The 24,226-nt window shown below is 47.7% G+C and overlaps 1 protein-coding gene across 1 annotated transcript in view; it reads right to left on the minus strand.

Annotated features, from left to right (window-relative positions):
- Positions 1–3,980: 3,980 nt before the first annotated feature.
- The window catches only part of LOC112923233 (BOS complex subunit NOMO1), a 56,718-nt gene continuing 36,472 nt past the window's right edge, over positions 3,981–24,226 (minus strand). The window contains exons 23-31 of the mRNA XM_026002971.2: positions 22,555–22,668; positions 21,595–21,722; positions 20,303–20,444; positions 16,837–16,920; positions 15,339–15,449; positions 13,395–13,496; positions 11,875–11,994; positions 7,279–7,371; positions 3,981–4,617 (exon numbers count right to left, since the gene is read on the minus strand). Of these exons, the coding sequence (XP_025858756.2) occupies positions 4,486–4,617; positions 7,279–7,371; positions 11,875–11,994; positions 13,395–13,496; positions 15,339–15,449; positions 16,837–16,920; positions 20,303–20,444; positions 21,595–21,722; positions 22,555–22,668 (1,026 nt within the window). The 3' untranslated portion in view covers positions 3,981–4,485. The remainder of the gene's footprint in view (positions 4,618–7,278; positions 7,372–11,874; positions 11,995–13,394; positions 13,497–15,338; positions 15,450–16,836; positions 16,921–20,302; positions 20,445–21,594; positions 21,723–22,554; positions 22,669–24,226) is intronic.

The raw sequence follows: 24,226 nt of genomic DNA on the forward strand, positions 1-24,226 counted from the left end.
TGCTCACTCCACACCGCCTCCTTCTCTGGGTAATGCAGCATCCCGGTCACGGCAGCTACCGATGGCATGGTGTAGGTGTGCCTCAGGTCTGCCCCAGCGGTTCTGCAGTTTGCCCCTTCCCCAGGACGGACACGTGTTGCCTCAAAATGAAGTTCTCTTCCTGTCGGGCCTACAAATTGGGATGACGTAAGGCCGGACACTGCTGGGTGAACGTCTTCCATAGAAGCACAATGGACCGGTGGAAGCCAAAGGCCAGTTTCCCAGACTCCACTCACCGTCAACTATTGTCCTGTGTGCCTGGCGCCTGCCCCTGCCTCAGCAAGACCAGTGAGTGAGCAAACAGCCTGGGGCCTGGTTTAAATGTCCATCGGTTTCTACAGAGGGGTCTATCAGACTCCACCATAGAGAGCTGCCCTTAGAGCCTTGATGGAGCCAATAGCAAAGATCAACACACAAAGGGAAGCAGACCCTGGAGACTCAGACAGACCCTGGATCCAGCCACACACAAAGCCTGATTTCTTCATTATGTGATCAGTGACACGGCCCATTTTGCTTAAGCTAGTTGGAGTTGGGTTTCTATTACTTGAAACCAAAAGAGAGTGGATGAACACACAAGCAGAAATGCCTCAATTTGCTGGGAGTCTCTCAGTCACTGACCACTCGTGTGACAGTTCTGGTTATGTAAGGTTGCAGAACAAGTTACCCCAAAACCTGCAGGCCTAATACAATTGTGTACAGTACTCACAGCTTCTGTGGGATAGGATTTGGGAGGAGCTCGACTGGGCCGCACTCATCTGGGGTCTCTAAGAGGGCCTTGCGGATGTCGCCTGGGGCTGCATCATACAAAGGCTTGACTGGGGCAGGAGGGTCACTTCTAAGGTGCCTGACGCAGGTGGCTGGGACGCTGGATGGGCTATAGGCCACAGGGCTCAGCTCCTCTCCACAGGACTGCATGAGGACCCTCCCGCGAGGCAGGCAGGCTGGCTGCACCCACAGCCAAAGGAGGAGGTGTGCCCTTTCCTGACCTAGCCTGAGAAGCCACACATCACCTCCTCCCCCCACGCCCCTGCTTCTGCCCTATTCCATGGGCCACACCAGGCCAGCCCCAGTTGAGCAATGGCAGGGGACCACAGAGGGCAGTGTGGGTCACTGGGGCCCCTCTTGAGGCTGGTTCCTGTCTCAAGCTCCAACCACGTGCCAGGTGACTAAGACGTGGCTCTCACCTCTCATCAGCACCCGGCCTCAGGCTCAACAGAATACCATCATTTTCTCCCCCAAATCCTTACCAAGGCTTCCCTTCTGGATGCTCCAGCTCCAAAGGAAACGGAAATCCTATGAAGGGACTGGATTTAAATATCTAGTCCTAGAGTTCTTTGGTCCCAGACACCAGGCTGAGGGTCGCTCCGTGACCTGACCCTCCGTTGCAAACACTGCTACATGTCACCAGGCCCTGACTTTACCACAGGTATGCCCCCATCTCCCACACACAGCCTTCCTTCTCTAAATCCCCAAACTAGTCCCTAACAACCCCCCATGGAACCGCACGATTGCATTTTGTATAGCGGGGACAACTCTTGGGCCTGGGTTCGAATCTCAGCTCTGCCATTTAATAGCTGTGAGATCCTTGAGTCTCCACATCCTCTTCTGTAAAATAGGACTGAAACATGTATGCTTCATGAAGGTCATGGAGATCCAGCGAACCACACACATGGGACACACGGTGGCCACGCATGGAAGGCTAGTGTTTCCCACTGGTGCTCTTCCCCTGGGATGGCCATCACTCACCTTGGCCTACTCTCATGAATATTCCTTCCTCACAGGGAGACCGTGAAGAGTTAACACAGGGCTGCCTCTTCTTCTTCAGTGCACCTTCAGCCCTTCTCATCCCCCCATGCCCAACGATCCCCACTGCTTGCTTGGCGAAACTCAAAACAAGAAAACCCAGAAGGGGGGGGGGCACCTGGGTGGCTCAGTGGTTGAGTATCTGCCTTCAGCGCAGTCATGATCCTGGATCCCAGGATCCAGTCCCACATCGGGCTCCCTGCATGGAGCCTGCTTCTCCCTCTGCCTGTGTCTCCACCTCTCTGTCTCTCATGAATAAATAAGTAAAATCTTTAAAAATAAAGTATTTGTTTAAAAAAAAAAAAGAAAAAAAGGAAAGGAAACAGAAAACTCAAAACCAAGTCCAGCCAGCATGTGAGAATGACACTTCCCTGAAAGTCTCTGGGGTGTCCTCAGTCAAGTGTTACGGCCGCTTTAATAAGCAAAAAAACGCGCAAGCAGTGGGAGTGAAGAACCCACTGTGTCGGACATTTAAAAAATTTCCCGGGATAAGGAACAATTTCTCATGTAACTGCGGCCCCATTCAAAATCCTAACACCATTCACCTGTCCACCTCCCAGGGGGGATCAGAGGAATTCTGTCCTGAGAGTGCCAGAAAATGAGAAAATTACAGACCACAGAGGAAGCCCACCTTTCAAATGGACTAGAAATGCATCCACTTCATCCCCCCACCAGGAGCAGAGCCCTTTAGCAGTGACGGCGGCACCCCAGGTGACCCACAGGCCAGTGGCGGGGGAACGCTGCCACCTGCTGGCGGTGGCCGGGACTGGCTGAGATGTATTGACATTTAGTTGTATCTTCCACAAGCTCTTAACCTTTACACCATGTCAATAAAAAGCCCCATTAACATTTAAAAGGGATGTTTCTGGGTGTCCACTTGGAATAAGAGTTAGAAAACACTCCAAGAATTGTATTATGTATCTCATCTGTCCCAGATCTCTGAGAGATTACTTCCTGCCACGGTAAAAGAGCAAACCCAAGAGGGGCGCCTAGGTGGCTCCGTGGGTTGAGCATCCAACTCCTGATTTCAGCTCAGGGCATGATCTCGGGGTCATGAGATTGACCCCCGAGTTCAGCTCCACACTGAGTAAGAAGCCTGCCTGAGATTCAATCCTGGGGTCTCCCTCTGTCCCGTCTTCCCTTTTCCTCCAACCCACAACCCCTTGCTTGCGGGCTAAAAAAAAAAAAAGTAAACCCATGAAATGGCAAAAGGCCAAGAGCCGCAAGCTGGAAGCACAGCACCTCTGTAGGTGGCCACCAAGACTAGGGAACCCTCAGGCTGGCATTGCCAAGCAACACCCAACAAGACCTGTGCTTTCTTTTTCCTGCCTCCATTCCACATCCTTCCAGACTCACACAGCACACCCAGGAAGCCCTCTCTCCCAAATCCCTCAACAGGGGATCAGACCCCGTGGCCACTTGAGCTTCCTGTGCCAGGAGGCTCTCGGCTCATCACACTGCACTTGTCCCAAGTGGCTGGTCTTCCATGCATGGGTGCGCTCTGGGAAGGCAGGTGCTTTTGCCCACCGATCCGTGTGTGCATGTGTGCGTGCACTCGTTCACTCCTCACAGATGCTCAGCACATGCCAAGCACTGGGGAGGCAACAAGGAATGAAGCAGACGTGGCCCCATCCCGAGCATCGCCTACTGCACCCACCTTCATATCCCCATTGCCGGTCAACTGTGGTTCTCAATAAATGCTGGCAATTCCTGTGCATACCTCATGCAAAGGAGCAGCCTTCAAGCCTCACCCATCCCACACATGCATTTTGTTTGGTCTATGTGGTTTTTTTAAGAAATTAAATTTGTCACTAGCATTTATAACTTGGGTTTCACACAAAGCCATTGTCTTTCCGGCTTCTCTAGATGGAGGAACGCACATTCCTACAGAGCATTGGTGGGCTGGGGCCCAGATGCTCTGGCTCCTTCAGACGGGGTGGGCACTCATTTTGCCCCAGATGCCTCCCTCCCCTATTCTCTACTACCGAGAACAAACACGGCTGCTGTGTGTCACTTCCCTCTTGCATAGGACTTTCCTGCCCGGCCCTTTGCTCAGGACCTATGTACCCCCCAAGGCATCTCTGTTTATGATCCCTGCTTTATGCCAACATCATCAAAGAGACACATCTGAGATGAGCTACAACACACATGAATGGGCAATTTTATTGATTTTTACCTCCTCACAAACCCTCCTAGTAGTAGTTACAGGTTGTGCAGTTTCCAGCAGGGATCTGAGACGCAGAGGGAAGTTAAGGGACTAGGCAAATCTGATGGGTACTTCATCAGCAGATCGAAAACCTGTGTTTCCTGGAATTCTTGCAAATGAATGCTGAAGATCAAGAAATACATTCTCACGCCACTAGCACAGCTTAAATACTTCTTTGACAAAAATAATAATAATAAATTATCTTCAACTCAGAAAATAAATTGTGCTCAGCAGAGTGACAGGAGGGTCCATTCATTGCATTGCACCGAGGGGCTGGATGGGAGAGGGAGGCAGGGCAGGCCCAGGCAGCTACGGTGACAGGAGCACGGGGCAGACAGCTGGTGAAGGCAGTTGAATGCATGCTTGATGCCAAGGGCGAGTGGTGGCCCCTCAGCTGTGGCCTATCCCGAGTGAGATTCACCTGCCCCTCTTCTTCCTCACGTCCGCCTTGTCTTCTGTTTCTTGGCTTGTCTCTTTGCATCTTCTGGGCCACTATTGTCAGAGGCTGTCTGGCCGAGAGCTCGGACGCCCTGCAGTCGACTTGTCAACTGCAACAGCAAGGGAATGAGCTAGAAAGAGAGAGAGAGTGAGAGAGGGGGATGCCAGGAGAACACTTGTGCCCAGAGGGGCATTAGAACCTCACATGTCAGCACACATCCTCCTCCTGCCAGGTCATCACCCACTGTGTGCTAATGAGTGGCTTTGGTTCAAGACAAAGCAGAGACCTTTGCATTGCAGAGGGTCTCAGAGACAGGGGGACTGAGGATTGGGGTAGATGTCACAAGAGGTTTATGGCCTTAAAAGGAGGCCTGGGATTTGACAAAGTACAGCATCCTTTCTTGATAAAAACCCTCAACAAAGTAGGGCTGGAAGGAATGTATCTCAACATCATAAAAGCCACATACAAAAGACACAGCTAATATCATCCACAAGGGGGAAAAACTGAGAGCTTTTCCTCTACAGGCAGGAGGAACAAGACAGATGTCCTCTCTCATCATGTTTTATTCAACACAGTACTGGAAGTCCTAGCCACAGCAATCAGACAACAAAAAGAAGAAAAGGCATCCAAATAGGCAAGGAAGAAGTCAAACTTCCACTCTTCCCAAATGACATGATACTCTATGTAGAAAACCCAAAAGACTCCACCACAAAATTGCTAACAGATTACACAAATTCAGTAAAGTCACAGGATACAACATCAATGTACAGAAGTCTGTTGCATTTCTATATGCCAATAATGAAGCCACAGAAAGAGAAATCAAGGAATCGATCCCATTTACAATTGCACCAAAAACCGTAGGATACCTAGGAATAAACCTAACCAAAGAGATAAAAGACCTGTACTCTGAAAACTATAAAACACTTATGAAAGAAATTGAAAATGACATAAAGAAATGGGAAAAACATTCAGTGCTCATAGACTGGAAGAACAAATGCTGTTAAAATGTCTACACTACCCAAAGCAATCTACACATTTAATGCAATCCCTAGCAAAATACCACCAGCATTTTTCACAGACTAAGCACAAACAATCATAAAATTTATATGGAACCACAAAGACCCCAAATAGCCAAAGCGATCCTGAAAAAGAAAACTAAAGCTGAGGGCATCACAATGCCTGACTTCAAGCCATATAATAAAGCTGTAGTCATTAAGACAGCATGGTACTGGCACAAAAACAGACACACAAATCAATGGAACTGAACAGAGAACCCAGAAATAGACCTTCAACTCTATGATCAACTAATCTTCAACAAAGCAGGAAAGACTATCCTATGGAAAAAAAGGCAGTGTCTTCAACAAATGGTGTTGGGTAAAGTAGACACCTACATACAGAAGAATGAAAGTAGACCACTTTCTTACACTGTACACAGAAATAAACTCATAATGGACGAAAGACCTAAGTGTGAGACAGGAAACCATCATAATCCTAAAGGAGAACAAAGACAGCAACCTCTGTGACCTCGGCCACAGCAACTTCTGCTAGACCTGTCTCCAGAGACAATGGAAACAAAAGCAAAAATGAACTTCTGGGTCCTCATCAAGATAAAAACCTTCTGCACAGCAAAGGAAAGAGTCAACAAAACTAAAAGCTTGCCTACAGAATGAGATTTGCAAATAACATTATCTGATAAAGGGTTAATATACAAAAATCTACAAAGAACTTATCAAACTCAACACCCAAAAAACAAATAACCCAGTTAAGAAATGAGCAGAAGACACGAATAGACATTTTTTCTAAGAAGACATCCAGATGGCTAACAGACATGAAAAGAGGCTCAACATCACTCATCATCAGGGAAATACAAATGAAAACCACAATGAGATACCACACACCTGTCAGGAGGGCTAAAATTAACACAGGAAACAACAGGTGTTGGCAAGGATGCAGAGAAAGGGGAGCCCTTTTGCACTGTTGGTGGGAGTGCAAAGTGGTACAGCCACTCTGGGGAACAGTTTGGAGGTTCCTCAAAAGGTTAAAAATGCAGCTACCCTGTGACCCAGCAATTGCACTACTAGGTGTTTACCCAAAGGATACAAAAACACTGATTTGAAGGGGTACAGGCACCCCGACGTTTACAGCAACATTATCAACGAGAGCCAAATTATGGAGGCAGCCCAAGTGTCCATCAACTGATGAATGGATAAAGATGTGGTATATCGTTGTGGTATATCAATGGAATATCACTCAGCCCTCAAAAAGAAAGAAATCTTGCCATTTGCCACAACATAGAGGGAACTAGAGGTTTTATGCTAAGTGAGATAAGTCAGAGAAAGACAAGTACATATGATTTCACTCATACGTGGAATTTAAGAATTTATCTTTATAAAGGGGGCAAACTAAGAAACAGACTCTTAACTACAGAGAACACACTGATAGTTGCTAAAAGGGAAGTGGGGGGATGGGTGAAACAGGTGATGGGGATTGAGGAGTGCACTAGTTGTGATGAGCACCAGGTGAGGGATGCAAGTGGTGTACACTTGAAACTAATATTCTGCTATATATTATTAAATAGAAATCTTAAAACATTAAAACATAGTAATAAAAAATTTAAAATTAGGGAAAAAAAAGAGAACTAAAGTAAGGAGACCTGGGGACAGCATGAGGCCTTCGCAGTCCCTGCCAACCCTGAAATGTCCTACCTTCCGTTACACGGGACACCTCACAGCTGTGCGGGAGGGCGCTCCCTGGCACAGGGCACTTCTTGCCAGGCGCCTGGATTTCCTACCTTATCATGGTTGTAGCCGGCCAGCAGGACGAGCAGCGTCAGAGGCAGGGCGATGTAGGACCCCTGTGCGATGTCTTGCTCGGGCAGTTTCCTCTGCGGACACCGAGAACACCGTTGCTGCTTTACAGGCCCTCTGTTCCCCCCACCACCCAGCACCCACAGCCTCGGCCCACCGGCCAGGACCCCGGATGTCCCACGCGACAGCAAGTGCAGTGACCTGGATACACTTTCTGGTGAACCCTCTGCCTCCCGAGCTCTCCCGGCTTGCTCTCTGCCACCCCGGGGTGGACAGAGGCTGCCGACATCTCGCCCTCTGAGCCTCCACTAACTGAGGAAAGCAAGAGCCATGGAGGGCGGGATTGTGGCTGAGGAGTAAACGGCCTCCTTGTGCCAAGTTCCGGCCACACACACAGGGCTCCTTCCTACAAGGGGGTGCCGAGAACCCGCCGCGCTAAGCTCAGGCACACAGCGACAAACAGGCGGTTCCCAGAGGTCAGCCCAGTGAGGAGAGCAGGCAGGCTGTGGCTTGTGTCCCAGGGGCCCATCACCCCTTCTTCTTCTTCTTCTTCTTTTTTTTTTTTTTTAAAGATTTAATTTATTTATTCATGAGAGAGAGAGAGAGGCAGAGACACTGGCAGAGGGAGAAGCAGGCTCCATGCAGGGAGCCCGATGTGGGACTCGATCCCAGGTCTCCAGGATGATACCCCGGGCTGAAGGCAAGTGCTGAACCGCTGAGGTACCCAGGGATCCCCCCCTTCTTTTTTATCCCCCCCTTCTTCTAACAGAACCCCCAACTTTCATCTGGGCCGAGCAGAGTGCACACACCTCCCGGCCTCCCTTGCAGATAGGATAGCTGTGGGACTAAATGCCGGCCAAGGCTATGTGAACAGAACCATTTGGTAATACACCCAGGCCCTCCCCTCCTGCCAGCCAGCTGCACCATCTGTGAGAGGGGTGCGGTGCTAGGGGATGGTGGAGCCCCAAGAAGGGGGGAGGCAGGGTCCCCAATACCTTGGGGCTCCCATGCCATTCCTAGACCTTGGTCCTGGATGCTGATAGAAGACAGAAACTTCCATCTTCCTGAAGACCCTGAAATTGGGGGTCTCTGTACCAGTAAACAAACCCACCCCCTTGCTCAGTCCACTCACACAAAGGAAACAAATAAATGGATACTTTCAGACAATGACAGAATAAGGTAAGGGGACAAAGCACTGGTTCACAAAGTATGGTCTAGGAACTCCCTTTCAGGGGATATTCAAGGTGAAACTTTTCATGACAATGCTAAGATATTATGCATCCTTTTCACTCTCATTCTCTCCCAAGTGAACAGTGGACTGTTCCAGAAGCCACGTGTGATGATGTCATCACTCTGGCAGCTAATGGAATATAATAAGACAGATGATATACATTTAAACCAAAGCTCTCAGATTCTCAACAACTTTGAACAGGGTAAGGGGGTCCTGAGAAATAAAACATCTGAGAGCATCTAGGCTGGGGAATGACTCTGGATCCATTTTACCCAAGATGGTTGAGGCAGAATGGGATGGTCTCTTAAAAATGAAATATTCCGGGTGGGAACAGATTTCCACCTCCAGCTCCCTACTCCTGGATCATCTGACACGTCTTAGATCCCACTGTATTCTCCCCAGAAGTAAATGCTTACTGGGGACACTGCAGAGGGATGAAGACAATGAGTTCCAAGGCTTAAGTCTTGGAAGGTGAGGTTCAATGAGATCAGCAATGTAAAGTGCCAAGCAGTGCAGGAAATACTGAGGAAAAAAAAAAATCAATGATGTGGCTTACACATAACAGAAGAGTAAAGTGGAGTGCTTAGGAAGGCCCTCACAAATGCACAACACTGAGCCACCCATCGGGAGGTGGAGTGTTCTAGAAACTATGTGATGTGAGACAAACCAGCTCGCTCTGAGTCCTGGCTCTGCAGGGAAGTTACTCATTCTCTCTGGGCTTCTGTAAAATGCAAGAAAGGCACATCCCCACAAGGGCCATTGTGAGGATCAGCAGTGAATGCCCTGCACAGACCCTGTGGGAGCGGGCACTCCCTGCACTTGGAGGTGTCTCACATGCAGCGAAGTGACAGACACAATCACGGCAGCAGCTCTGGGGCGTGGTGGCTGCTTGGCCACCACCAGCAGCATCTGTTCCTGCCACCAGCTGCCCACGTGTCTCCCTGGATCCAGATGAACCTCCTGGTGGGGGCCCCAGGGAATATCGCAGACGGCTACCATCAGTGCCCTTCACAGAGACCCTCTGCTCTCACTGGACTGGCAGTGTGCCTCCACACAGGGACAGATGGTTCCCTACATGCTCATCTCTTTGGCGTCTCCTAACCAGGCCTCCTCTGTGGGGAGTGAGGTAAGTGCTTCCTCCTGGAGTCTGTCAGAAAGACTCTCTACTTCAGGTAAGATCCTATTTGCCAAGACACTGAGCACAAGCCTCTGGCCAGAGATGCCCAGAAAGCAGCAGAAGAGCTGTGTTCAAGTCCTAACCCTGCTGTGCACGAGCTGGGGACCTAGACTGCTCAGTGTCTCCTTGGGTCTCATCTCTAGATGATGGAGAATAATTCCTACCTACCTCCCAGCTAGGATGGTGTTCTGAAAAGCACAAAATGATAACTTGATTGCATGTGGGAAAGATAAATTTGGAACTCTTCTTCACACCCTACACCAGGAAAAACTCCAAACGGACAGAGATGGAAATGTACCAAATGAAACCATGCAAGTCCTGGAGTAGAAAGAAATTCCTTTAAAAACTGAAAAGTGGGGGAGATTTTCTTAACTATGATTCAAAATTCAGAAGCAACGAGGAAAACATCGATACATTTAGCATAAAAAATAAAATAAATGTTTGCATAACCAAAACAAAAAAACAAATTGGGACAAATAGGTACAGCATACATCACAACAGGTTAGAATTCCTTCATATACAAAGGGCTTCCAAAATGAAAAGGACCGACAATCTAGATAAAAGTAAACAGTTCCAGAAAGAGAACAAAAAATGGTTCTTAAGCATGTGGAAGGATGAGAAATGCAGAGGACAGCTCCAAGGAGATGCCATTTCTCATCCACCAGACTGCAAAATTTCTTTAATTTGACCACACGCTCTGTTGGGGAAAGGAGGTGCTCTCATGCATGCACTGCTGGTGGGAACACAAATAGGACAGCTCCCTGGAGGGAGGGGCACCATCCAGCAAGGTTCCAAACGCACTGACTGACCCTGTGAGTCAGCAACTTTACTTCTTAGTCTATTCCGGGGACAGACAAACTTTCAAAAACATGCACGCACGAGGCCGATCACTAACAGGTTGTTTATAACAGCAGAACACGAGCGATAACCCAAACATCTATTGAGCAGAGGGGCTAACTGAATATACTACGGAATAGCCACCCACAGGAGTCCTAGGTAGCACAGTTGTTAAAAAGGAAAGAGAGTGGCTGAATGTACTCCTCTGCACAATTATCTTTAAAAAAAAAAAAAAAAAATAGAATTCTGACCCTTGAGCTGAAATGGCCTATGACAATGACCAATATGGCAGCTGGGAGGCCAGATTTGTTTTACCATAGATCCTGGGTTCCACCCTTACTACCAAGTTCTGAATCAGTAGGTCTGAGGTTGGGCCCTGGGGCCCATTTTTGTGGCTGCTGTGCGTTTAATCCTCAAGTGATCCTACCGCACGCCAGCTATGGGAGGCACTGTTCTAAATAACTATCTCATGAATGTGTATTTTGTTTGTTCTGTTGTTTTTTTAGTCTGTTTGATACAGGATCCAATGACGTCTATGTATGGCAAACAATTGATAAAACGAGCAAGTTTCAGGGTGCCTGGGTGGCTCAGTTAGTTAAGCATCTGACTTTGGCTCAGGTCATAATCTCAGGGTCCTGGGATCAAGCCCAGTGTCAGGCTCTTGGCTCAGCGGGGAGTCTGGTTCTTCCTCTGCCTCTCCCCCTGCTCATGCTCTCTCTCTCTCTCTCTCTCAAATAAATAAGATCTTTAAAAAAAATAAAAATAATAATAAAAACTTTTTAAATGAGCAAGTTCCTTTTAATCTACAGGTATCCCACCCATTGTGTAGGATTTTTTCTCTCTTGCAATGTGTCAAATAAATCACGTGCCAGGTTCATGTCCCACAGCTTCCCACAGCCCCATGGCATCCTTTATATGCTCTTGTGTCCTATTTCTCACAAACCAGCACCTGGTTCTAGGAACTTGGGCAGGTCAGGTGTCCTGTGTCTCCGGCTGAAGGACCACAACACCCTCAACCCCGACACAGCGGTGACCTTCTCCCCCAAAGTCACACCTGAGCCACTGACCTACACACATCCCCTCCCCTCATTGACGGCTTCCTCCTCAAAGTGAACTGAAGGCATGAGCACTCAAAACAGGAGAAAAGGATCTAGGGAAATCAAGAATGCAAAAGGGACCCAAAGTTGGGGGCCCTGCAACAGGTGTTAGGATTCCTGTTGGGGATTGTATCTGATTTTTACCTCCTCCCTCCACTAATACCCGGACCACAGGTTGCACAGTTTTCCTCCTCTCACCATCCCTATAGGCTGTTCCCGAACTCCCCCTTCTCCTTACCGTGGGGTTAAAAATCAAGGTGATATGTTTGTGGTAGCCCACTGCCGTGAAAGAAACCTGAGGCAAGACGTAGTCATACTGGGATCTGGGGAGCGTGGAGTCCAGCAGCACAACGTAATTCTGTGTACAAGTGAGAAGAAGTTCCATTTATAAAGGACTTTATGCTTTATAGAACCCCACAAGGTTACACATCCAAACCAAGGTCGCTAACTTCAGAGCAGGAACCGCGGTGGGCCCTTCTACCAGGGACAGCTGTGTGTCCCCAGCATCTTCTGATAAAGCCGTCAGAGCCTGCGGCACTTCCATATAAGCACATTCAGCCACAATATAATTGTGGTCCCTTGAGGATCTGACGTCATGAAACACAGCAAGTTATTACGAGCCACTTCTGATGAGGGAGATACACGATCCAACCGAGAAAGGCTGCTTTTAATCCAAAATGAGGTTGACTTTTAAGGGACGATACTTAAGTGGCTCATTAGTTGGCAAGTTCTAAGAACACAGCACCTCTGGAATGGTACCGGTGACGGTCACAAACCCTATGTGCGGAGCCCCGGCTGTGTGCCGGGCACCATGAGCACCACATGAGGCAGACACCTGTTCTGCTATCAAACACTGACAAGGTCGGGTTTACTGCTCCCATCTCACAGTGGGCGGTGGGCCCAGGTGGAGTCTGACACTGAAGCCTGTGCTCTTTCCACAGTGCTGCATACGGCAGCTATTTCAAAGGGCATCTCGAGAAACGGGGAGTGACTCCAAACGTCCATTGCAACCTATTTCATTATTTTACGGACATTTCATGCCCAAAAAAGGCCACAGTTTATCATTCCCATGGCAGGTGGTAAGAAGCAAGGAGACAGAACGGCATACATAGGTTCACTACTAATGAATGCATGCCAGGCCCATCAGGAAAGAATCAAATTCTTTGCAAAGTTTGCTCTCACCATGACAACTACAATAGCTGACTCTGTCCAAATACAACTGATAATAAACATAACCAGTAAATGATGACAGCAAATAAGGCCTTGGTTATATAAATTACAGCATTCCCTATATGACAGACTACTGGGCAACCATGAAAAATCATGTCATAAAGGTTTAATGATGGGAAAAAGAGTTCTAATATATTCTTCATTGAAAAGCGTGGATTATAAAACGTACAAAATAATCCCAGCCCTGCAATATTAAAATACATAAAAATGTATATTTATGTTCGCACACACAATGAAAAAAGACCAGAGTACCTATCAGCACATTAACAGGGATTATTTCTAGATGATGGGATTGTATCTGATTTTTACCCCAAAAAATCTCCAGCCATGAATGTATATTATTTTGTAAACAGGAAAAGAGCCAATTAAAAAATAAACCCTACAGAGCCCGACCTCTGTTGAGTCGGAGAGCACATCAACCATTTCTGCAAAGAGGTATTTGGGGGGGAAATGAAAACACTTTCCTTAAACTCGGAAGTGGAGTTATTCAAAGACACCTGCTGGAATGGAGCCACGGGCCTTAGTTACCTGGCCGTCTCTGAGCAGCGGCGGGAAGTGGAAGAAGAGGGACTGGCCCAGGGAAACCGTCTGGATTGGGTTGTCCAGGTTTTCACTTTTGTAAAGCTTTACCTGGAGAGGAGAAACAAAGCAGGACGTGCTTTTGAAATTAAAACACAATAAACATTTCGTTTTAAAGATTTCACTTCATGCTCAGAATAACTTATCTCTTCGGGGGGAAAAGGATCTTTGGAAAGGTGGATATTTGAAAGAGAAACCACCTGCCCCCGGCCGGAATACATAATACATTCCTCAATCACCGGAGACTCACAGTTCCATGACCTGCATAGAAATGTAAGATTTTAAAATCGATTCTGGCAATTTATGTTAATGTTCAAAATGGTAATAGTTAGTATACTGATAATAATAAAAGGAATAGCTTCTAATATAGCTAGAATGTGCCGGGCAAGCAACAGGCACTTTATATACGCGGTCACCAACGCTGGCTCTGAATAGGCATCATTGTCACCCGTAGGGAGGCCCAGAGCCTGTATCTCCTAAAGGTACACGATTCATACGCGCTGGCGCCTGGGACACAACACATCGCTGAGGGTCTGGCCCACCCGGCACTGCCTCTCCATAGGCTGTATTCCTCAAATTCCTTAAACTCAAAATGCATTCCCCTTCTGCATCTGGTTATCCAGGCTGCTTCCAGTCTGGATATAATTCAGTTCAGTCCCGCGTTTCTAGCCTTTCTCTCTGGCCTGTTCTCATTCTCACTGCCATAAGCAATAGGATGTGTGAAAGGGGTACAGTCCTGTCTGATGCTGAAGGCTTTGGGGGCTCCACTCTGCCATGAAAATGCCACAGCCACCTCTCCTCAGGGTCCACACTGACACTTTTACATAGAACACACAAGTCACAAGGTGTTTTCCTAAAACGAAAGTCACAGACTGGGTGCCTGTGGGTCACATCCAAGATCACATATGCGTTCTTTTGTCCTATACGATGTTCTAAGCAAATCTGAATTCATTGCCTCTATTTAAAAACCAGGTGATTTTAAGTAATTCTAATTTCCAGCTTCTCTGGAAAACTGGGAAGTGATCCCAACCCTGGGCCAGGATTCCAACACAACAATCCCAGGGAGCCAAGGAGTGGTGCCATCCCCTCCCGTCTGCTTCAGTTTGCCCACAGCCCGCCCAGCCGGCTTCACCCTGGCGCTGCCTGCCTGGCCCCCACAGGCAACATGCTGGCAAACCTGGAATGAAGAGCAAGTTAAGAGGGGAGTTAAAAACTCAGTGCACATTCTCACCCAAGTCAAACATGTCACCATCCATAAAATTACAAGCGCCTTTGAAAAACACAATCCCATGACAATTCACTGACATTTTTCAAGGGATCCTGGAGCATAGTATAAACATTTTGTTAACTGCAGGCAAGGAGATTTTGTTAGAACCTGAAGAGATCTTAAGAGGTCACTGAGTCCAACTCCTGCGTTTCACAGAGGAGGAAACCATGGTCCACAGGAAGGAAGGGCCTGACCGTGGCAGTGGGGTGGGCAGGACACAGCTCAGACTGCCCGACTCCTTGTCCCCTGCCCACCACCTCCATCCTGGACAGAATTTTAAAAGTTACAAGGCACTCTGCCTGAAAACTATCCTTCCTGCTTTAGACTCTACGTTGAATGGAGCATTAGTTAGGCTTCTACCACAATTTTTCCAAAGATTTATTTCTATGGCCAGCTAAACAAAGTTACCTCAAAGTACGAAGCCTTTCTCTCCGGGCAATCAGCAACCACTCTCCTAGATATGTGCCGGGATCTCAAGCTCAGCCCTCAGCACCTCCGCCATCAGCGCACTAAAGCAAGCGCCGGGCAAGCCTACATACCCCACTCCCACTCTTCTCAGAGCCGAAAAGAACAAAACAACCGTAGAAAAAAAACAAAAAACAACAACAACAAAAAACTGGCCTTACCCATAATGTAGGGAGATACTCGGAGGAAGTGATCACATTTCCACTTAAATCAAATTGATTGATCTGCCGGAAAACTATGATGCTTATATCATCGATGTCATTGTTGCCGACCTAGAAAGAGACCAAGAACAATGTTGGTGGTGAGGAAGCCAGGAGAGGAACTTCCACTCTAGCTGGATGATGTCCTAGGAGCTGTTTCATAGCAAACTTCACTTCTTCAGGAAGGGAATGAACTTTGCCGTTGAAGTGGCCCAAGTCCAACGGCACACGCTGGCAGTATGGAGGTGGGCTACAGCTGGACCACAGAGACATTCTGCTTGACTGGCACAGGATATTTCTTCAGTTTCCATTATTTGCCAAAATCTTAAAGAGAAATCTCATACACACAAAAAAAGCCAGATTTTCCAGCTTCTCTTAAAAATAGAGAAAGAGGGATGCCTGGGTGGCTCAGTGGTTGAGGGTCTGCCTTCAGCCCAGGGCCTGATCCTGGAGACCCAGGATCGAATCCCACATTGGGCTCCCTGCATGGAGCCTGCTTCTCCCCATGCCCGTGTCTCTGCCTCTCTCTCTGTGTGTGTGTCTCTCATGAATAAATAAATAAAATCTTTAAAAAAAAATAGAGAAAGATGTACTTGCCTGGCAGCCAACAGCAGGAGCTGGGTATGTTGTGCCCTCCTATCTGTCACTTTTTCATATTTGCCAGGCCGTAGTCCCCACAACTGCCCATGACCCTGACCTTTGCCCACCATGGCTGGGAAACCTGCAACTGTGAGATCCCACCCTCACAGCCATTTAAAATGCCAGATGCCATAAGGACATCAAGAAAACCTACTTCTCAGCCAAATGGTCCTCAATGGCCCACCCCTCTCCTGACCTCTCACAACCTTCATGCCAGTGCCACCTAATCAAGCCACCAAGATTCCACCCACCCCCTCCCCCATCTCATCCAAACCCTTCAGTCTAGCAAACAAGAATCACTCCACGGGGGATAAGCTTCACTTCAAATGGTTCCTGGGCTCCTTCCCGTGACCTGGAGGGATGGCTGCCTCTTTAGGGATCAATGAGCTCAGTCGTGATCCGGAATATTAAGAGACTCCACCACCAAGTGGAAAAAACAAGGTCATCTGGATATAAGAAAATCGGGTGGCCCTGCCACCAATTAAGCCCATGTTGTCTTTATTACCCTCCCTTGATCTGAAATGCCACTTAGACCTTGAGATCCTCAACTTGGAGAATAATGATCAGAGGTTGCCCGGGGAGTGAGGAGACAACAGCTCAAATTTCTCCTCTGCATTCACGACAGTGATGCTGCTCATTAAAACCCTGCAGGAGATGCCGCTTGTGAAGATGACACTGTTCTAAGAGGACCCTTAATTAGGACCCGGAGCTTCCCCCCCGCAACAGATGAAAGGCAGCCAGCCAGGGGAGTGCTAAAGCCTTTCTGCTTGGGGAAGCACTCCCACCGCACCGCCATCCCCCGCAGAGGTTCGTGCCTTACCACGATTACCCGGTGGTGGGGGAGGGCCCGTTCGATGTGGTCGTTGCCTTCCGCCTTGAGCTGCACGTGGTACACACATCCCGGCTGCAAGCAAACCCAGAGGTCACATCTCTAGAAAGGGGTCATCGCCCAGAACCTGACCCAAGCCTGCCCTGACCAAGCAGACCCTCGTCACGACCACGCCACCACTCCCACCCCACCTCCAGTAACAGTCTGTGGCCTATTAACCTTCGTAAGAATCCCTTTTAGAAGCACCCTGATGAAGGAACATTTATCTGGAAGTTTGTGATTCCTTCAATCCCCTAGAAAAATTAGATTTGGCTTCCTACTTCAAAATGGCTAAGCACAACATGTTTCTTCTGATAAAAATCATTCTTGCCTGGCTGTCCACTCCTCCCCTCTGCCCGCATATATGCGTGTAGACAACTGCAATGAGATTCCCGAATGCTTATAATGGACAGGATTTCTGCCAAGGGAGACCTGAGAATTTTCTTCTTAAAAATATCTGTTCTTTCTAAGATTTGTATTCTATTGCTCAATTTTACAGGTGTACATGGAGTTTACCAAATAAATCATTACTCTATGAAAGCTTTCAAAGCGACCAATTTCTGATCAATAGCATAACTAATCCCCTCACACATTAAGATCTAAGGCATCGAGAGTTCTGAGGTGTCTATATGCCACTAACGAGGACAACCCTAAGACATAATCATTTATTTTTAAACTAGCATGGATAAAAGAGTTCTGGTCTCCTAAAATAATGTGTGTTTTGACAGCTTTAGGCTGTGTTTTTTCCTTTTCAAGATTGTCTGTTTGGATATGTTGCTTGAGCTATTTTATAATGAGCACAGGGCACCTTTACAAAGACAATAAAGCTATTATTTTTTTTAAAAACTGAAAACAAATTTATGATCACCAGTAGACACATTCATTGACTTTACAGCTCAGTTAGGACTTTACAGTAGTATTGAGTTCAGTTCAAAACAGCTATTTGCACCCCAGAGAGGAAGGGATGTGAGTAGTCACTTGGGCAGGAAAGGGGACAGCACTGGCTGCTCACTCCCACACCTGGGCCAGTGGGAGCCTATTGGGAGGGCTGCTCCATCCCGATGGGACCGCTCCGTGCTCAGGCCTACCAACTCCTGGATTCACCTTCATCCTTTGGCAGTGGAATCTAGTGCTGCAGTCTCTCGGCTAAGACAGCCTGACAGCAGTGCCAGGAAAGGGGAAATGAATGAACGCATCCTGACTGGGGCTAAAATCTTTAGAAAACCTTTAATGAGGGATCTCCAACCTGGCACCCTCTGGGAGACTGGCAAACTCGAGCCCCAAATCCTGGCCGAGGAATAGCTAAGGATATTCCTCCAGAATGTGTGGTCTGGCACGTGGCAGGTGTGGGCGGCCACCAGGGTGACTCTGAAAACTACTGTGAGAGCTAATAAATTAACACCTATTAGAAGAAGGAGGGTGTCTTCAGAGCATTAATTAAAATGGAAATCTGCACTGGAGAAGGGAACTATATTCAGTTTAATTAAACAATGTGTTAGGTTGGTGGGTTTAGAAGAACACGTCTGGGCTCGCAAGATGCTGAGGGAATCAAGGAGATGATGTAGATTTTGCATTCCTACAACTTTAAGAGTGATGTAAGCCAAGGACGCTGCTAGAGTCCACCCAGGGGAAGGGCGGCTCCCCTAAACCCGACCTACATGGGCACCTATCCAGACCCCTTTTCAAGCTGTGGCCTCAGAAAGCTGCAACACCAAAACCGGAGCTGGCAGTCCAGGGGAAGGCCACCCCAGGGGAAGGCTCTGTTAACCACTTAACTGCATCACTATGCCAGGACTGCTGTGTCTGCACATGTGAACTTCTGTAACACCAACAGCCCACCTATGAGGGGGGTGTCACTCTCATCCTCATTTCACAGATGAGGATGCATATAACAGAAAGGATGGACCCCTTGCCTGAAAGTAGACAGCTAAGAAATAACAGAGGCAGGATTTAAACCCAAGCAGATGACAGCAGAAGGGCATTCGTTCGTGCGGCCAAAGGACAGACTTGCAAAGGCTGGGCTCACACTGGACTGGTGAGGCCAAGGCCCTCCGAGGACCTGGCCCCGGAGACCTGACGCCTGTCCCTGGGCCCTGGCTGCAGGAGTGTGAGGCCATGGTGTTCCGCCTGTCTGTTCCGTTACAGGAAGGGAAGCAGGCCTGGAGGCAGCATGTTCCTCGGAGCCAGAGCCCTCCTGCAGGGCAGAGGATAGCTAGAAAGGAGCATGGCAGTAAGGCTTGTGCAGACCCCTAAGGATAGCAAGGTAAGTGTCATCTTGATGACTGGTGAGAACACACCCGTGGTGGGCAGAGCAGGCTGCGGAGAGCCCACCCAGTTGGTGTGCACTGGGCTGGACCATGAGAATTCCAGTCCTCAGCACAGCCAGGAAGACACCCAAGTCCATCCTTCCCCTTCACCTTTAACACCCCAAGCTCACCAGGCAACCTTCCTACCTGCCTCCCAGGTACCCCAGGATCTGACCCTGGGGTGCCCTGGACACGAATATTTTTGTTTTGGGGAAAAAAGAGCTTTGCCCCAACCTATCAAATAAACTGAAAACAGGTTTACGTTTCAGCTCCTGTGATCTGAGCAAACATTAGCCCATTGCAGAGATAATGTGCGCCTCTGCAGTGAGCTAGGAATATCCAGTGTGTGAATCTAAAAGCCTAGGGATCCAACCCGAGATCCAAGGGGCCCAATCCAGCCGTTGTTGTCCAACCCACATGCTCTCAGTGACCACACAGTACAGAGGTAGTATCTGCTGAATGAGCAAGAGAGTGAATGCACAAATAAAAATGGAGGAAGCAGCACGAGAAATCCTAAACTGAATGTGGCAACTGAGCAAACAGGCAAATGCGTTGGCTCCCATACAAAAAAAGTTGGGAGTTTGTGGGGTGTTTTTTTTTCTTTTTCATTAGTTGTTGATACCAAAAAGTCAGGAGTCTTCATGTGGAAATCTGAACTTCTGACTTCTAACAACTCAAATGATCTAGCAGTGCCGAGCCTATCTTCCCACGTGGCTATAAAGAGCTGGATGGCAGCTGCCCCCTTTCCATGGGCCCTGCCCTCTGGATTTAACCACACTCACCACTCCCTAGGTGAGCACACACCTCCTTTGGCCATTCACATGCCTCTTCTGGCCACAGGCATTTGGTCTGAGAGCCCTGGCCTATCCCATAACCACCCAATGCCAGGCAAAAGCTGCACCAAACCCATTTTCCAACCGTATTTTGTCACAAAACCCCAACCCAATGTGTCCGCTCAATGAAAGGTAAGCTGTGCCAGGTGAAAGGGGTTAGGAGGGTTCCAGGGTCCTAACTCCTTGCTCAGCTTATTCCTAGCAGTCTTGGGGGCACCGCCAGTCACCTCTGAACACAGTATGAAAAAACCCACTCCTAAAGAATGTCCGAAGTCTCACCAGCAATCCACGTAACCTGAACTTTCCCTCTTCATCTGTCACGGTGTCTTCTCCATAAATACTACAGTCGTCCTGTCCGACTGCTTCCACGGCAACACCCTGTTCTGGTTCTCCGTTTAAGGAAGAAACTGTACCATAGCAACTAGAATGACAAGAGAAGAAATGGAACATGATATTCTTGTGGTTTTTCTGAAGCACACAAAGGATTTGTGGTAAAGTGCCCTCCGTTTACCAACAATTTACAGTGCTGAATAGCCCAGTGGAGAACTGTACCCCGATGACCCAGCCAATTCAGTCCTGGTTGTATCACTTCCAAATCCAGCCTTCCTGCCCGAAGGCTCGAGCTGGGCAGAAGACTGTCAATTTTTCTTCGTTTACATTTTAAGGGATGCTCCAGAAAATTCCAATTAAGAAAGGATAAACTTTATTTTATTCCATTTTATCTTATTTTCATTAAGCTTTATTCTAAATAATGAAACATTCAATAAAATGAAATCAGTTTCTTTCTCATTCTACATATTCATTTGAAAATGGCCCATTTTTTCTAAACTTTTTGATTAATCAACCTTCATCTCAAGGGTTTTTGTATGTTTACAAATACATATGTATGGTGTGTAGATCAATGTATTTAGCTACATGATGCTGATAGGCTAACATGCAGTGTTTTGTATACAAAACATTTGTGCAAACCGTCTCTGGATGGAAAACATGAGTGGCTGGGAGACAACAAATGGGGGAAAACTTGACATTTTATACGCTCTTCAACATTCTGAAGCCTTTTTCAAGTGAGTTCATTTCCTCCTTTTTATTTTTAAAAATTTTTTTTTTTTTTTTTTTTTTTATGATAGTCACAGAGAGAGAGAGAGGCAGAGACATAGGCAGAGGGAGAAGCAGGCTCCATGCACCGGGAGCCTGATGTGGGATTCGATCCCGGGTCTCCAGGATCGCGCCCTGGGCCAAAGGCAAGCGCCAAACCACTGCGCCACCCAGGGATCCCCATTTCCTCCTTTTTAAACGTTTGAGTTTCAAGCTCTAGTAAAAATAAATTTTTAAGCAATGAAATGGGCTCTCTCAGGCCCATTTCAGAATAGGGACTTTGTGACAGAATCACTAATTTGAGGGATCAGAAGAAAAAGGCAGCAGTTAAAAGTCTCTAGACTTGCTATCTCATCTCATCTGGCTCCCACGTAAAACCCGAAATGGGGGGTGGGGTGAGGGAGCAAGGTGGAGGTCCCGGGAAACAGAGGCCCGAGTAGGACTCTACAGGCCTGGGGAGCAGGCTGGCTGCGTACCTGTAGGCCGTTCGGTACCCGGTCACAGTGATCTTCAAGCTCTGCCCCTCCTGCACCTCGATCATCTGTGAGGACGGCTCGAACCGGAATTCCTTCATCATGGGTTTGAAGTAATACTGGCCAGGGCTCTGCCGAGAGACAACCACATACTGAGCCCCTGCTGCCACATCTAGGTAATGGCTTAACAGGAGGCGACTGAGGTCAGCACACATGGGAATGTGGCCAGAACTCCAGGGCTTCCTGCACAGACAGAAAGGATGACTCTAACTCTCCAGTGAGTGGGTTATGGAGACAGCAATGACATCTCCAATAGCAGCCAGCATTATGGCCTTATAGTCCCTCTGTGATACAGAAACCAATTTGAATTTTATAAAGAAACTGAGGCTCAGAGAGGTCAGGTAACTTCCCTGGGATGACACAGCAAGTGAGCAGCAGAGGGAAGATTCGAAGCTGCACAGCGCATGATCTTTCAGATACGCCTCACTGACGTTCCCGGAGCAGTCACTTTATTCCCAGGACTGTAGGGAAGGGCCAATTAACACACACCTCCAGAGTACCAACCAGTGGGGGCCCCAGATAACATCTCTATTCCCCCACCAGGTGGAACGTGGTTTGCAGAAGAAACACAAGCTAACCACCAAGCAAGACTCAGCATCATAAACATTGTGATGCTGTGGTCTAACAAAGGGATGCCTAAGAGGGGAGCCACTGTGGCCAAGGTAATTAATTACATCGTCTTAGTGACAAGCCGGTGGCCAGAAAACAAGAAGTGTGTGCGGAAGGGAACATGAATCAGCAACAGTAAGTTCTAGTAAGAGCAGTACTCTAATTACATTTGGTCCCCGAAGAAACGTAATACACTCCATGCTGGTGTTCTGTTCTCACGTTGTCAAGCACTACACAAGTCCGGCATGCCATGTCCCTGCACGCTCACCGGCGGTAAACTACAGGACACCTTACCAGGTTGGAGAATGTCAGGATGCCATTGTCCTGAGTCAAGAGGTTGGAACGAAACACACCACCGCTGAGGGATAGGAGGACGCCGGGGAGGGGCTGGTCATCTTCAGCTTTTATCTGGGGGGTGAGAAAGGAACAGCAGAGCAAGGTGGATGCCTATTACCAACTGAAGAGAACGTTTTGAAAGTCAAGAGGTAACTCTTTTGGGTTGTTTTTTCTTTATTGTTATCAATGGGAGGTGGGGGGAACATAAGGTCTACTCCTTGTCCCCAGGAGTAACTAACGTTAATAGGTGGTGTGTAGCCCTCCAGAACTGCTCCTTCCTTTTTAAAGATTTTATTTATTTGTTCATGAGAGACACAGAGAGAGAGGCAGAGACACAGGCAGAGGGAGAAGCAGGTTCCCTGCGGGGAGCCTGATGCAGGACTCGATCCCAGGATGCCGGGATCACGACCTGAGCCATAGGCAGGTGCTCAACCCCTGAGCTACCCAGGTGCTCCAGAACTGCTTCTATGCCTACACCAACATACAAACGTTATGGCTAGTGCTGACTGACCAGCAAGTTCGTGGTGCAGGAGGGGAGGGCGGAACTTCATCATGGGTTTGAAGTAATACTAGGTATTACTTCAACATGGGGCACTGCCACACAGCCCCACACCCAGCTGTCTTCCTCCAACCACTGGTCCTGGCTTCCCATCCAGTCCACACACATCTGCCACACCGAGTCTTAATGCACATCATCCTAAAGCACGGTGCGGCCAACCAACGCATGCAGACCAGCCACCTGCTTTTCCAAGAGAAAAGGAGACCATCGAAGCATCCTAGAATGTGTGTATCTGTGTGCATTTATGTTTTCCTCTATTCCTAGGAGAACTGCTGGGCATCGTGCACTCTGAATTAAAAACAATGCCACCACGTTGCACACCAGAGTGGCTGTGACCACTTATACTTCTGTGAATTATCTACACGTGGGACCATACACTCTCCAAAACATGGACGCTGCCGTCATCACTGCAAATGTAATCTAAAACTCCGTGTTCCTATGGTAACTTCCTTCACGTTCCTCAGTCACCATGGAAGTTGGGCACTTCTTCTATGCTTATTAATCACTTGTAGGACTTGCGCGAATTGCTTTTTCATATGCTTTGTTGTTCTTTTGTCTATGGGGTTGTCATTTTCTTATCAATTTTAGCAGTTCCTGATAATCTAGGATATTATTTATGGCATAAAGATTTCTTCCCAGTTGGAATGTCTTTTAATATGCTTTAAAATGCATTCTGCACTATATTCTAGCAAACTGAATTAAATTAAATTAAATTAAATTAAATTAAATTAAATTAAATTAAATTAAATTAAAATGTAAGTAAATAAAATGCAACCTGCAGGGCACCTGGGTGGCTCAGTTGGTGAAGCATCTGCCTTTGCTCAGGTCATGATCTTGGGGCCTTGGGATTGAGCCCCACATCGGGTTCCCTGCTGAGGAGAAATTTGCTTCTCCTTTGCCCTCTGCCCCTCCTACCAACTCATGTTCTCTGGCACTACCTCTGCTCACTCTCTCAAAAAGAAGTTAAAAAATCTTAAAAAAAAAAAAAAAAAAAAAAAACCGTAAAAAACACATCCTGCACAATAGAATTTGAAACTTGTATGGGATGTCATCTATACTTCTTTTCCTTGA

This window comes from Vulpes vulpes, chromosome 3 (genome assembly GCF_048418805.1).
Source record: "Vulpes vulpes isolate BD-2025 chromosome 3, VulVul3, whole genome shotgun sequence".
In the NCBI taxonomy this organism is placed as follows: domain Eukaryota; kingdom Metazoa; phylum Chordata; class Mammalia; order Carnivora; family Canidae; genus Vulpes; species Vulpes vulpes.